The following is a 15,392-nucleotide window of genomic DNA, read 5'->3' as shown; positions in this document are numbered from 1 at the left end:
ACCACCAATATAATTTGTTTTCTATAATGAAACTGATGGAATAACAGCTGATGATCCCATTTATTAGAATACATTTTTCAAATTTAAAAATAAACAAATCTTTTCAAACATTTCCTGGTATCAAGCTAAAATGCAAAACTCACATTAAAAATTCACATCAGTTTCGAAACAAACTGTTTAATTAATGAGCTTAAAATAAAGCTCAATTTTCTTCTGATTTCTTACTTGTAGTGTGTATGCACTTACTTTTCAGCAGCCATTACAATTTTTGAACAGATATCAGGTTTAAATTCTGGTTCACACGTCTCCAAGAAGTGTAACAATTCTTTCATCATTCCTCTAACATTGCTTGTGTTTATAAGGGCAAATGACAGTTCAACAGCTCTCCTGTAAACAGATATATATTGTTATCTATTGGTTTATTTTTCAATAATGTATAACAAAATTTGTATTTAACATTGAATTATATATATACTGTTGTGCCGTATATTACTCTGAAATTAAGTTTTCTAAGCTTAAAATTGAAGTCCCCAAAAAATGACCTTCAAAGCAATAAAATGATAAACATGTCCAATACCCAAGCAAGTTTGAAGTTAGCAAAAATAGTAATTTGAATTTCAGGGAATAATTATTTGTATTATAGATGAATATGTGCAACCATTGACATGAACCAAAACAGGTCTATCAATAAATAAAATCAACAACCTCTTAAAGTTTCTTGTTACACTGGTCTTTCAATTTATGATTTGACACAACAACACTGCTTCCTTTTGTATGGTGTCTACTTGAGGAATTCTATCAACAAAAGACTTGACATAAGTTCAATTCATTGCATAAAAAATGTGGAAATAATTTACTTTTTAATGGAAACATCTGGATCCTTGAGACAATCAACAATTGTTGTTCTGTGTCTCTGGACTGCATTGTAATCTGCCTGTACCACTTTAAGTAAGGTGTTCAACGCTACATATCTGAAACAAACAAGTCAACTAAATCATACATGGATTTACGGAAAGTAATTAAGTAGATTGTTGTTGTTTTGTTGTGATTTCTACTTTATACCAATCTGCTTATTTTCACAGCTGAAAGTATTATTTGACGAGAAATTGCTATGCACAGAGTGAAATCTTGTGTATGACAATTAAATCACCGATTGCTTTATTATACTTTTTTTCTGTTTTAATGGGTGAAATAAACTGAAGTGTCTTTTAAAAATTTCTGGCATATAATCTATCAATTACCAGTGAATTGATTGTACATTGTCATTTTTTAATTTTCAGTATCAATTTGGGCAGATTGTCAAGTTCAAGAGTACAAATTTGTATTGAAACCATGTTCTAAAACAAACTTATTCATTAAGAAAAAAAATAAATGGTGGCGAAAACATGTGCAATACTCAAATGTACATATATGTATAATGAAACAACTCAAAATTCGTTCTGTACATTATTTTTCAAACTCCTTTTGTAGAATGCAAGGTAGATCAGTCTAACAGACAAAAAACATTTGAAAACAGTCACTGCCTACAGAAGAACATTTGAAAACAGTCACCACCTACAGAAGAACATTTGAAAACAGTCACAGCTTACAGAAGAACATTTGAAAAGTCACCGCCTACAGAAGAACATTAGAAAACAGTCACAGCCTACAGAAGAACATTTGAAAAGTCACAGCCTACAGAACATTTGAAAACAGTCACCACCTACAGAAGAACATTTGAAAACAGTCACAGCCTACAGAAGAACATTTGAAAACAGTCACCACCTACAGAAGAACAATTGAAAACAGTCACTGTCTACAGGAACTCATAACTTTTCAAAGAAAAATTAAAACTTCCATCTGCAGCATAACTCTTTTCATTGTAACTTGTTGAAATGACCAAAAATGTGAAATGTGTATCCCATAATGGTCACTCATTCAAAATTGATCATTAATACAACCTCACTTAAATGTATACACAAGCCCTACCCAATTGTATTGATACAGTTAAATCAATATTTAGTTCTGTGTAATCACCACAAATCAGTCTGATTAAAATGTATAATAGAAGGTGCATAATGCAATTATCCAAAAGTGTTTTCCTAAAAGTCTCACTGAAATTAGGTCTTTTGCTTATGAATTGGGAATATAAAATGCAGAAAAACAAATTAACAAATTGGCCAACAGACCTAATAAAATGCTTTGTTGAGCGCAGCTGGATACGACCGCAGAGGCCCAACCCTGAACAGTTGGGGTGAAAATGGACGCAATATTCGCGCTTTATACAGGTCTGAATTTGGACTGTAATTAAATATTTGACATATAATAGGTTTCTGACACCGAATAACTGTAGTCAAAGAACTTAGAAATGGTTATATGATTTGAATTTATATTCAATTTGCTTTTGTGCAATACACTATGCTGTTGCGAATTGACCCCCCCCCCCCCCCACATTTTTTTTGCAAAAAAAAAAAATATTTGAAGAAATTTATTTATTTTAATTTTGAAATCTAAAATGAAAATAAAATTGTACAATTTTGTTTTTGGATTACCTCCCTTACACTGCTTTTAAATTGTCCATTTACCAGGAAACCGTTGTTTTTTCCCCTTTTTTGCCCCAAATTCCTAAACGGTTTGAGCCATTACCCCCCAAAGCCAATCCTTACCATCCCTTTGTGGTATGGAAACTTGAGGTATAATTTCAGAGAGATCCATACACTAAAACACAAGTTATTGTCTGGAAGTTACAAAAATGCTTATTTTTGGCCCCTTATTCCTTAACTGTCGGTACAGTAACTCCCAAAATCAATCCCAACCTTCCTTTTATGGTATTGAACCTTATGGTAAAATTTCATAGGGATCCATTCACTTAAACTAAAGTTATTGTGTGAAAACCAATGTGTCTTCGGACAACGACGACGCCAACGTCATACGACCGCAAAAATATGAAAATCATTACATACCCCCCTGCTTACTAAATAAAATATATAAAAATCGAAAGGGAGCTCATGTCAATAGATATCAACAATTCACCCCAATTTCTTGCAAGTTGGTGAAAGCATTCTTGAGTTATTGTCCGAAAACTGGAAATTCCCCCTTTTTTTAATGAATAAAACCCTGTAACTCAGAAAAGTAAAATCTAAAATTTATGAAAAACGAAAGGGAGCTCACGTCAATAGATATAAACAATTCACCAAAGTTTTATGCAAATTGGTTAAAGCATTTTTGAGTTAATGTCCGACATGTTGACGACAGACGGACAGACGGACTGACGGACAGACGGACAACGGTATACCATAATACGTCCCGTAAATGGGCGTATAAAAATACAAGCAAGATGTATATTAATTTAATAAATCTTACCTAATATTCTTATCATTATTCAACAAAAATCTTCCTAAAATATTAACAGCTAACACCTGCAAAAATATATTCATTTCTATTAACTTGGAGCAGTTTTATTCCAGTATGAAATATAAATATGAAATTTCTCTCGATATTTGCCCTTTATGAAAATATATAATGAGATTTTTAGAAAAGAAAATGTACTAGTAACACACTCAATTTTCACTATCAATGAAGTGAATCTTTTGACAGATGAAAATGGATTAAAGATGTGATTCTGATCTTTTCAACTTCTTTATATTTTGTAGTCCTCTGACTTTTTCCTAGGCTATGCATTAAAATGGTTTGCACAGTAACCCATATATTTCTCAATATTTTTATAAACTTGCGTATTAAATATATGTCTGGTAAAATATTTTGAAACTACCTATTTCTAAGGGCTATTCCATTAAAACCTACATTATCCTACAACCAAGAACCATTTTTTAGATAATTTTGCATAATGGTAATAGACGCATACTGAAAAAAGACCCATGACCCACATTCAATAATTAAACTTCCCTTCCTACCCTCCCACATACATTTTAATGGAATAGCCCTAATGTATCCTTCAAATAGTTTAACATGCATTTCTTCCTATACATTTGATATGCAAAATCTACAAACTTTTTTAACATCAAATATTTTAATTTTTAAATTCTGATATCTCATATTATTAAAAGACAAAAACAGATCTTTTTTTCTTTATTTCTATTTTCGATGTTTTACCCATATATCTATTGAATATTCCTTACTTCAAACCTTTTTAAATCATAGTTTACTTACCCGAAGACCAGCTTCAGACTTAATACCCATTATAGTAAGAACAATCTCATATAAAATGGCATGACCAACATTTTTACTTGTGTCAGTATTTGTAGCCACCTGTCAATGTAAATAATTAATATCTTTATATATTGTTTCACAATTTCTGTTACTTTCTGTGAGGTATGTAATAATGTATATATTTGAAACTAGTACTAAGATGAGGTTTTTTTGGCTACAAATAACTTAGCTGGTGCTGAGTCAAAAGTGTATGGAATTTTTAACACCGGTGTAAAATTCCTTACTAAGAACTTCAAATACAATTTTTTACATAATGGGGTACAGAACTAAATTATAATATACTTTGACATTGCCAGGGTATATGTACAAGGATATGCTTAGCCTCTTTGCCATGATATTTGCCAAATTGTATAGGTATTTTTACCGTTCACAGAGACATTTGATCATTTGTATGCTTTATTAAATGCATTTGTTTTTATCCCCATGTGTAAATAGTTGAGCTTGGGGAGGTGCTATTTACACTTGGGTAATAAACCAATCAGATTGTAAGATTCTGTTATAAGAAACAAAGAGTTTTACAGGGCTCACATATAAAGCAATTGCTAGTTTATGTATAATAAAAATCTATACATTTTTGCAGGGTTTTTGTCTTCACAAGGTGTTTCCACAAAATTTATGTTATTTACTGTTCAAACATACCTGTGCTAATATATCATTCATTGTTTCACTCGCCTCAGTGTCATTCTTTCCTAATCTCCGTAATAATCTTAAAATCTTAACCTAAAAGAAATTACGCACAACTATATAAAATCAAAGTGCTTGTGAACAATGGATGGTAAAGATTGTTTTCATTTTGCAGTATGAAATAAAATTTAAACATCGCATTGTATTTAGCATTGGAAGGCAAGGCAATACTATGAATTGGAGTTTATTCTTTGTCCATAACTTTAGTCAGAACAAATCTTGATAAAATATATTTCTACTTCTCAATTATCATATGTTTTTTTTCTTAGCCCAAATAACAAAACAGAATCTATTTGTGTTTTGTTCTAATGTCAAAACATACCAACATTAAACCTTAATATAACTAAATCATAAATGTATGTTCCTGGAACGAAGTATTACAAGGCTATATGCCTTTTGGATACTATATATATATATGATGTTTTTTTGTAATGTGAAGTGCGTTTTTTGATTGCTTGTTTAGTGATCCTCAGAATATTTTTGTAAGTGTTATTTTGTTCTTATGTTTTGTGATGTAGAGTCAGATGGTTTTATTGTAGATGTACAGTAGATAAGGCTGGATGCCAGGTTGATATATGTTGTCTTTTACAAAGTAATTTACAAAGAAAAAATTTCCTTTAATTAATGGTACTAACCTGTAAGAAAGGATCACTAACACCAGAAACATCATGTTCAGGAGAATATCCTGCCATAATTAGATTCTTTAGTATTCTAACAAGCTGTGGAACAACCTACAATACATATAGCTTTTTAAATTTTTTGTCAAATAGTATCATTTCTTTAGTAGCTGTCTTTTTCAGATAAATAAAATCGTGCATAAACTAAGTTCTTTTGATCTGAAAAGAAATTAAAGAAAAATTTATCTCTTACATATCAAAGCTGCCATCATTAACATTCTGCCGAGTTAAATAATTTGGGTTGTTGTTTATGTTTGTCTCCATGAACATTTATGGAAAAGGTCAAATCTGCAAACCTTTATAAACTTTTGTCCTCTATCCCTCAATTGTGATATCAAAGAATGTGATGCAACACGAAATTTTGAATTGCAATGTGCAACACAACAGGTGTCACTGAGTTTGCTAGCTTCATGTCTATCATTCTTTGATTTTCTGTGTAGTATTTTGTTTTATACTGTCTATTGATCATTTTTTATTTGTCATGGTGCTGTCTGTTTATGTATGGTTTTTGAATGCCTCCTTGGGACCTCCTTATTTCTATGACCATGTGCTTTTATTTTTAAATTCTAACCACAGAGCATTCAATAGACTTCAAAGCAGCAGCTTTAATCCAACGTTATCAGTTGTTACTGATCTATTAATAGTATAAAAGTATAATAAGTAGGCTGCAACAGACCACTTTTGAGTTATGTCCTTCACTGGAAAAGTTCAATTATGCACACCTTTATGTTGTAATTTACCAGATAGAGGGGATCGCCTGTATCCCTGCACTATTAAAGTTCATCATGCGTCTTCGTGATCGTCATTATGCAGGATAAACTAGAAATTATGTTTGTTCCGTAGGTACTTAATCACAAATCCCTAATGACAGCAGTGCGAATTATCAATTATAAGAATTTAATTTGCCGAATAATTCATGCAATACAGCATTTTATTTTTTCAACCACTAGCTCAACATGGAAATGAAGTGACGATGCCCCTAAACGCACGAATGATATTCACTAAAACCAACTAACTTCAAAGTGGTCTATTGGTACAGAATCCAATAATAACTTTTAGAAGTCTAATGACCATTTACATAACGATAGAAACAAATCACAGACAAGATACCTTTCTAAAATGCTGCAGAGCATCTGGACTTTTCTCACACATCTCTGTTATTAAACATACTGCTGTCAACAACACTCCTTGAAAAGAAAGGGTAACACTGTTAAACTATGATAATACCTTGGGTATGGATACTGGCTAAATAACCATTTTCAAATATGTTCTTATTAAATAATAAACTGTCAACACTGAGATACAATTTATGTCTTGCAAGTGTGACCTAATCAAAATTTTAATAATTTGTTGACATTATCGTCACTCAAAATGGCACGCCTAAGCCTCACAGGTGAGACAAAAACAAAACAACATGTAATTAAGGTATTTATTTATTTATGTAAAGGTAAATTTTTCAAGTGAATAATCTCAATAAGAGAGAGAATTATTAATGCATCATATTCAAGTGAACTTTCTTAATAGAAAAATTTTGGAATACCTATAAAGGTCTATCATACTTATAATCTAAAGTCATGAAATGTTCTTTGATTTCAATCTATATTGGTCATGAACAAAAGACCAAAAGAAATTTGTACACATTGATCTATGTGCAATTGTGTGGTAATTAAGATTTATAAATAAACTACGGCAGAGGCATAAAAATAAGCATTTATCATTATACATGATTATCTTTTTCAAATTGTTCTTTGTATATTTACCATGATTCTTTTCATTAAGTAAAGTCCTGGTAGCTGGTATAAACATCTCCAGTAAATCTGGTACTTTTCTGATGATACAGAAGGCACACAGGATAGCCTAAAATACATTAATACAATGAAAAAAAATTCTTAGCAAAGCACATGTGGGCATTAAAACTATACTAAACAGAGATTTTGTCTTTAATTACAATGTATAATGAATGACAAGCATATATCCGTTTCTGATGGCATCGTAAGTAAACAAACAAATACTTAACAACAATAATTTTGACCTATGAATAACAAACAACAAAAATTTTGACACATGTAAAGTAAATATAGTAATTAAAAAAAAAAAATTTAGGTAAGAACCAAGGATCCGGAAATTTTCCCAAGTCATTTCGGTCATTTTTTTTTTTGTGATGTAATAATATCGTGATGCACAATAATGCATTTTTCTAAGGGTGACAAGTCTTGCACATGGACAAGTAAAGTCCTTTTTTGTGAAGTATTGGGTCAAACAAGTGTAACTGTACCTTGATCTAACAGTAACAGTGATGTCTCTGAGTTAGAAACTACACGAGGAGACGTTTTGTTGTTGTGTATTGCATCACTGAGGTCGTATGCATAACCCTTTAAATTTGCATAAATTAAAAGAGGAATAAAATACGGCATGTTTCATCATTTTGAAATAAAGTTATGTAAACCAATTAATAAACTGTGTTGAACTTCTTATTGCATGTACAAGATATCGTTTGTATTGTTCAAATTGCTGCTGTTTGGATGAGTGTAAGTGATTACCTAATACACAACAAGATAATGTGTATTCACCTGGTTTACGATATGAGGATCAATAAAATGCTTCGCTGGGGCGCAGCTTGATACGACCGCAGAGGTCGAACCCTGAACAGTTGGGGCAAGTATGGACACAACATTCAAGCTTGATACAGCTCTGAATTTGGATTGTTATTAAATATTTGACACAGCATAGGTTTCTGACACAGAAAGAATGTGGTCTAAGAACTTGAATTTTTTTAATTTACCTATTATGGTCCAATGTCCAAAATCAAAATACATGGTTAGATTCAGCATATCAAAGAACCCCATATATTCAATTTTTGTTAAAATCAAACAAAGTTTAATTTTGGACCCCAACTTGGACAAACTTGAAAACTGGGCCCATAATCAAAAATCTAAACACATGTTTAGATTCAGCATATCAAAGAACCCCAAGAATTCAATTTTTGTTAAAATCAAACTAAGTTTAATTTTGGACCCTTTGGACCTTAATGTAGACCAATTTAAAAAACGGGACTTAAAATTAAAAATCTAAAAACACGGTTAGATTTGGCATATCAAAGAACCCCAATAATTCAATTTTCGATGAAATCAAACAAAGTTTAATTTTGGACCCTTTTGACCTCAATATGAACCAATTTGATAGCGGGGCCTACAAATAAAAAATCTAAATACATGGTTAGATTCAGCATATCAAAGAACCTCATATATTCAATTTTTGTTGAAATCAAACAAAGTTTAATTTTGGACCCCAATTTGGACCAACTTGAAAACTGGGCCCATAATCAAAAATCTAAATACATGTTTAGATTCAGCATATCAAAGAACCCCATATATTCAATTTTTGTTGAAATCAAACAAAGTTTAAATACTGGACCCTATCTTGGACCAACTTGAAAACTGGGCCCATAATCAAAAATCTAAACACATGTTTAGATTCAGCAAATCAAAGAACCCCAAGAATTCAATTTTTGTTAAAATCAAACTAAGTTTAATTTTGGACCCTTTGGACCTCAATGTAGACCAATTTAAAAAACAGGACCCAAAATTAAAAACCTAAATACACGGTTAGATTTGGAATATCAAAGAACCCCAATAATTCAATTTTAGATGAAATCAAACAAAGTTTAATTTTGGACCCTTTTGACCTCAATATGAACCAATTAGATAACGGGGTCCACAAATAAAAAATCTAAATACATGGTTAGATTCAGCATATCAAAGAACCCCATATATTCAATTTTTGTTGAAATCAAACAAAGTTTAATTTTGGACCCCAATTTGGACCAACTTGAAAACTGGGCCAAAAATCAAAAATCTAAATACATGTTTAGATTCAGCATATCAAAGAACCTCATATATTCAATTTTTGCTAAAATCAAACAAAGTTTAATTTTGGACCCTTTGGACATTAATGTAGACCAATTTGAAAACTGGACCCAAAATTAAAAATCTAAATACACTGTTAGATTCGGCATAACAAATAAATAAATGTGATCAAAGATTTTACAAATCTAATGCGCCATACTGTGCAATTAAAGATTACTTCTTGAAATTTTTCAATATTTGAAATTTGAAAAAAAATAATATTTGAAGAATAATTCTTTTTAATTTCTGAAATCTGAAATGAGAAAAAATTGACCCCCCACAATTTCTTTTTATCCCCTCCCCCCTTTTTCCCCCAAAAAAATTCTTTCCCTCAAGATATGGTCATAATCTCAATTCAAATTTCCAATGGAGTTGGCAACCATAATTACCCATTTAAATTTACCATAGTGCTAACTTAATCTATTTTATAATAGAATTAATAAAAATATAGTGTCAAATCTTTCATATGGATTTTTTTGTAAAAAAATGAGATGAAAACATTTGCAGATATTTTTACTGGTCTTCCTTTATAAATATGCATTTCTTTAAACATAATTTAAAAGCAGTGTAAGGGAAGTAACTAAAACGTTGTATTTGGATTACCTCCCTTACACTGTTTTAGATTATCTTTATTGTTCATTAACCATTACTTTATACATAATTTAAAAGCAGTGTAAGGGAGATAATTTCAATGATGTATTTGATTTATCTCCCTTACACTGCTTTAAATTATGTTTTGTACTTAAGTATTTGTCCATTAACCAGGACAACCTTGTTTTTCCCCCTTTTTTGCCCCTAATTCCTAAACGGTTTGAGCCATAACCCCCCAAAGCAAATCCTAACCATCCCTTTGTGGTATGGAAACTTGTAGTATAATTTCAGAGAGATCCATACACCGTTCCACAGTTATTGTCTGGAAACTAGAAAATGCTCATTTTTGGCCCCTTTTTGGCCCCTAATTCCTTAACTGTTGGTACCATAACCCCCAAAATCAATCCCAACCTTCCTTTTGTGGTATTTAACCTTATGGTCAAATTTCAAAAAGATCCATTCACTTAAACTAAAGTTAGAGTGCGAAAACCAATATGTATTCGGACGACGACGCCGGACGACGACGACGACGACGACGACGACGACGACGACGACGACGCCAACGTCATACCAATATACGACCACAAAATTTTTTTGCGGTCGTATAAAAAGGGGAAACCATGAATTCTGTTGGTCTTTACAGAGAGAATGTATGGCTTCACTTGGGTAAAAATCGGAAGTTTAGCCAGGAAAACAAAAGAAAGGATAACGCCCATTACATTCTGTGAGTAAGATGGTTTCAAAAAATCGGAAGTGCAAAAAAAAAAAAAAAATCGAGATTGTTCATTCGCTGAGTATATTTCTTAAATAGGCTGTATGGCTTCAAATCTAAATTACGTTATATAGATTTAATTCCTTTTTTAAACATTTTTTTTTAATTCTGCATTCCTATAAATTATACGCTTTACCACTTTTGCAAATCTATTAATATCTTTATCTGCCATTTCCTACCGAAAAGTTAACAGTAAAATCGATCTTTCAAATAAGATTATCAATTAACCCATGTTGATCCCCATTTTCCATGCGCAAACTCAGTAAACATAAATCTATATTTAACAAACGTTGACCAAATCAGCTGATCGATTATAAATGGATTATATGTTTTATTTGGATAAAAATAGACAGATTCTCGGGTCAACAGTGTTATTTGTCTTCTTTAATGAATAAAATAATATCTGTTTGGGAAAATCTAGGTCAGAATGGTTAAAACGTTAAATTTGATGCACAGCAAATCGCCATATTGTTTTTATTGCTTAACAGGTGTTTACAGGTGAGATTTGTGTACATGGCCTTTATGGCTTTAATCAAGACAATAACGACACCCAAGCCGAATTCAAACTTCCTGGACATTGATTACTATCCTTACTATGTAAACAAACCTAGTGGCTTGAACCCAGACTTACCCCACGCTGTGACTCGACAGAGTCCTGTACATTGTTTTTACTTACATTATAGAATAAACAACAGACTAATGATAAATATTATTAAATCACTAACACAAATCAATAAAATTTTTATTTTGTCTCGAACAAATCTATTTTTCTTGATGACCTGAAAACAAAAATAAGTTCAAAATGGCGACCGATAAAACCCTGATCTCAATGAAATGACCGAAATTATTTCTGTAAAAAAAAAAAAAAAAAGACCTAAATCCCAATAAATCATTTCGGTCTTTTCAGTTTCCAAATCGGTCATGTCTGGCATATATGACCGTTTCCGGACCCTTGGTAAGAACTGAATGCATATTTTGTTAAATTCTGGACCAAAGCACAATTTTAGTGTATAAAAGTAGTTAAATAGTTTCTGTTTTTTTTTTACAAAGATTAAGTGCTATAGTAAAATAGTTTGTTTTTCAATTGCAAGTAATCCAAGTATAGAGTAATTTTACAACAAATCAGTATCAAGTGTATTGGATGATTATTTCATTGGAATAGTAAACAAACTTTATTGTGATCTTTCCATAAAATAAAATACAATTTCATTATAGAAAAAAATATCTTATAGACCATTACTAATACTAATTATACTGAACTAGGGCTTCCAAAAAATCTTTGAGCCAGCTGGACATTTTATGTCTTATCCCGATTTTAATCCCTTAAGAATTAATAACAAAAGGCAATTATGGTAATCAGTTGGCCATCATATAACCAATGATTGACAATAAAAAACGATACTAAACTTTACTTTGATATAAATTCAATGTTCTGACGTAAACAGTAGAATTGACATTTCATCATTTGAAGTGTGCAACATCAGTGTACTAATATCTGCCTTAGACTCTTTATTTGTGCAAAATAACGTTTTCAAAAACTTTACTTTCGTTTTTGAAAAGCACATTTTTTCTAATATCGGATGTTGACTTGACAACGGTAAAACAGGGACCAGAGACGGATACGTAAAATCTGTGAGCATTTACAAAGCACCATTGATTTTAAGTAGATCTCTCCATGTTATTTTTTCAAGAAAATACTTGAAATGAACGTTAGATAAAGGTATCAATGATAATTTTAGCATTTTTTGAAGAATCGGGATGCATTTATTTATAATCAAATTTCCCACCTGTGCACATGCGCACTAGTTCAAACAACATTCAAACAACGTGGTTCTGACGACCTTTTTAAATTTTTCATCAAATCATATTTATAAACATATTTCTGATAATTTTAATCTTTTTGAATAAAGTAATTAGATGTAAACCGCTGAAATGCAAGAAAATAACTTTGAATAGACCAATCAATGTCCAGTACAAAATAGTTTACCTGTCAACTGAACAGGTAAAGTTCAGCTGTCCGACAACTAATTAACCTTGATTATAGTGAGAAGGTATTAAAGTAGGGTTTGTTTTTATAGTACTTATTCATCATGTCACTTTAATGACAGGAAATGTCTGGCTGTAGGCAAAAGGACGGGTCAAAAAGATCGCATAAACTTCCAAATTTTTTGGTGAATTATGTTAAAATGACTGTCTCTTAAGAAAGCCTTGAAAACTAAAAGTAGATGTTCGTTTCATGCTTTTCCCAGACGGACAATGTCCGGACAATTTAAAAATGTCCGTAATATATGACCGTTTGGAAGCCATGTTAACTAAACCAGTTCATATAAATAAACTCCCCATTAACTTACATGAATAACATATTAAAATAAAGATTGTACATCATGCTTACAGGGGAAAGATGAGCAGGGGCAGGGCACAGTAGCCCAGGTTACTAAATTTTGGGCTGGGCCAATAACTTTTAATAGGTCATGCTATTCTTTCGTTTTGTAGCAGTTTAGGTCCTTGATGGAACTTGTTAGTTTATTTCCTTGGTCAATATAAAGCGTTTAATCAACCTGTTTAATGACTAAGATAGTGTGAATTGAATTTACCTTTTTCTTGATATAAGCATTTGATGACTTAATCATTTTCTCTATTTCTCCAGCCAAATCTCTGCTCATTTCAGTAGAACATATAGATCCAAGAGTACACAGGGCTAAACTTTGAATATACTGTGTCTGGTGACCCAAATCACTGAAATAAATCAATCACATTTAATGTCTTATCAAACTGTGAAATAATTTTTGCTACTGATTTTTAAGATTGTCTAACATATTAATGCAGAAAATATATAACATTTCTGATCATTTCTGGAGCTTTAATTATGATAGAATCTTCAAGAAAATCATAATGCTGAAATTGAAAACTGATATCTTAATTTAATGTGACGATATGACATGTGCAATCTTTGTTGAAGTTGAATATCTTTTTCAAAAGTAATATAGAAAGCTTACCATTTTCACTGTATACTTAATTTTTTGAACATTTTGATCAATAAATAAGCAACTTAATGCAGACTGAGTATCACTTACTTCTTAAGTGAATTAGTAACTAAAAGATGAACTTCCTGTTTTTCATCTAGCAAAAGCATAGCACCAAGGTAACCAATTCTTTTATCTGTAAATTTCTGTGATGCCACAATTTTCAAACATTCAAGCTGAAAATAAAAAAAATTAAAACTATCACTTACAAATATGCTTTTATTAAACTAAATTTACAGGATCAACCTCTTCAAATTCAAAACATTTCATGATGTATTTTCCGGGGAGATTATTTAATTTTGGCCAATCAGAATAAGATATTGACTCTGGCAGCTTTGTTATTTATACAATCAGAACAAAAGACAATCATTTGTAGAAAATCTTTCAATTTCATTCCAAATTTTTTTTTAAAATTGGCAATCTAGTTTGAGGGAGAAAATAAATGTGATTTTCAATGAGAACAAGAGAAAACTGACATGTCAGCAAGGGCCTCGTTTGCACATTTTTATGTGAGGCAAAGAGACTGATGCATACAAAGAAAATGCTCATAGGTGGTCAATTTTCATGAATTTTGACACCAACAATTAATTTAGGATGTGTTCTCGATTAATATATGTTTTGTTAAAATTCAAGCAATATGACATGTATTTTGGTTGGCATTTTCATAAATGGTGGGCAACCAATAATTTTGACAGAGAATCATTTTGTAATAGCAAATGATACTTTTTCATTTAAATCCTAGAAAGAAATATGATTCTCAGAATTTATCATTAATTTTTATAAACAAAAGTGCACATGTTGAAATGTCTCACCTGTTTTACTTATCACTGAATTCATGTTGAAAGTCTGTTAGTATTAGTTAATATTACTTCAAGTATCACGTACACTTAACATTATCAATGATCTAGGAAAATAAGGTCATCGTCAGATGAAGCATGCCAGACAGACATGTATAACTTACAATCATTCTATACACCAAATATAGTGGTCAATCACTAATACTAATAGAACCTCAGAAACAGATCAAACCAAAAAATCTTAGCAATGACCAATGAACCATGAAGATGAGATCAAGATCATATGAACCCTGCCAGACAGACATGCACACCTTACAATCATTACATACACCAAATACAGTTGACCTATTGCTTATAAGTATCTGATAAAATAACAAAATTACAATAAAATGCTCCGCTGGGGCGCAGCTTGATACGACCGCAGAGGTCGAACCCTGAACAGTTGGGGCAAGTATGGACACAACATTCAAGCTTGATACAGCACTGAATTTGGATTGTAATTAAATATTTGACACAGCATAGGTTTCTGACACAGAATGAAAGTGGTCTAAGAACTTAAAAATTTTCAATTTACCTATTCATACATGTGATGGACTGTGAAACTCAGATCAGGAGATTGGGAAATTTTGGTCAGGAGATTAGGACTCAGATCAGGAGGTTTTTAATCGACATTAATTTTGTTGTAAATGTAACCGTGTGCTGTAAAAATGGTCTTTTAAAGTGTGTTTTCTTCA

At 31.4% G+C, this 15,392-nt stretch overlaps 1 protein-coding gene across 3 annotated transcripts in view; it reads right to left on the bottom strand.

Annotated features, from left to right (window-relative positions):
• The window catches only part of LOC127701480 (AP-1 complex subunit gamma-1-like), a 39,819-nt gene that overhangs the window by 15,378 nt on the left and 9,049 nt on the right, over positions 1–15,392 (bottom strand). For all 3 annotated transcript variants that reach the window (XM_052205356.1, XM_052205357.1, XM_052205355.1), the window contains 10 exons: positions 13,913–14,037; positions 13,433–13,574; positions 7,331–7,427; positions 6,681–6,757; positions 5,529–5,624; positions 4,849–4,929; positions 4,150–4,248; positions 3,343–3,398; positions 858–971; positions 247–387 (listed from right to left, as the gene is read on the bottom strand). In XM_052205356.1, the coding sequence (XP_052061316.1) occupies positions 247–387; positions 858–971; positions 3,343–3,398; positions 4,150–4,248; positions 4,849–4,929; positions 5,529–5,624; positions 6,681–6,757; positions 7,331–7,427; positions 13,433–13,574; positions 13,913–14,037 (1,028 nt within the window). The remainder of the gene's footprint in view (positions 1–246; positions 388–857; positions 972–3,342; positions 3,399–4,149; positions 4,249–4,848; positions 4,930–5,528; positions 5,625–6,680; positions 6,758–7,330; positions 7,428–13,432; positions 13,575–13,912; positions 14,038–15,392) is intronic.

The sequence above is a fragment of the Mytilus californianus genome, unplaced genomic scaffold (genome assembly GCF_021869535.1).
Source record: "Mytilus californianus isolate M0D057914Y unplaced genomic scaffold, xbMytCali1.0.p SCAF_5, whole genome shotgun sequence".
NCBI lineage: Eukaryota > Metazoa > Mollusca > Bivalvia > Mytilida > Mytilidae > Mytilus > Mytilus californianus.
This window is presented reverse-complemented; position numbering and strand designations above follow the sequence as displayed.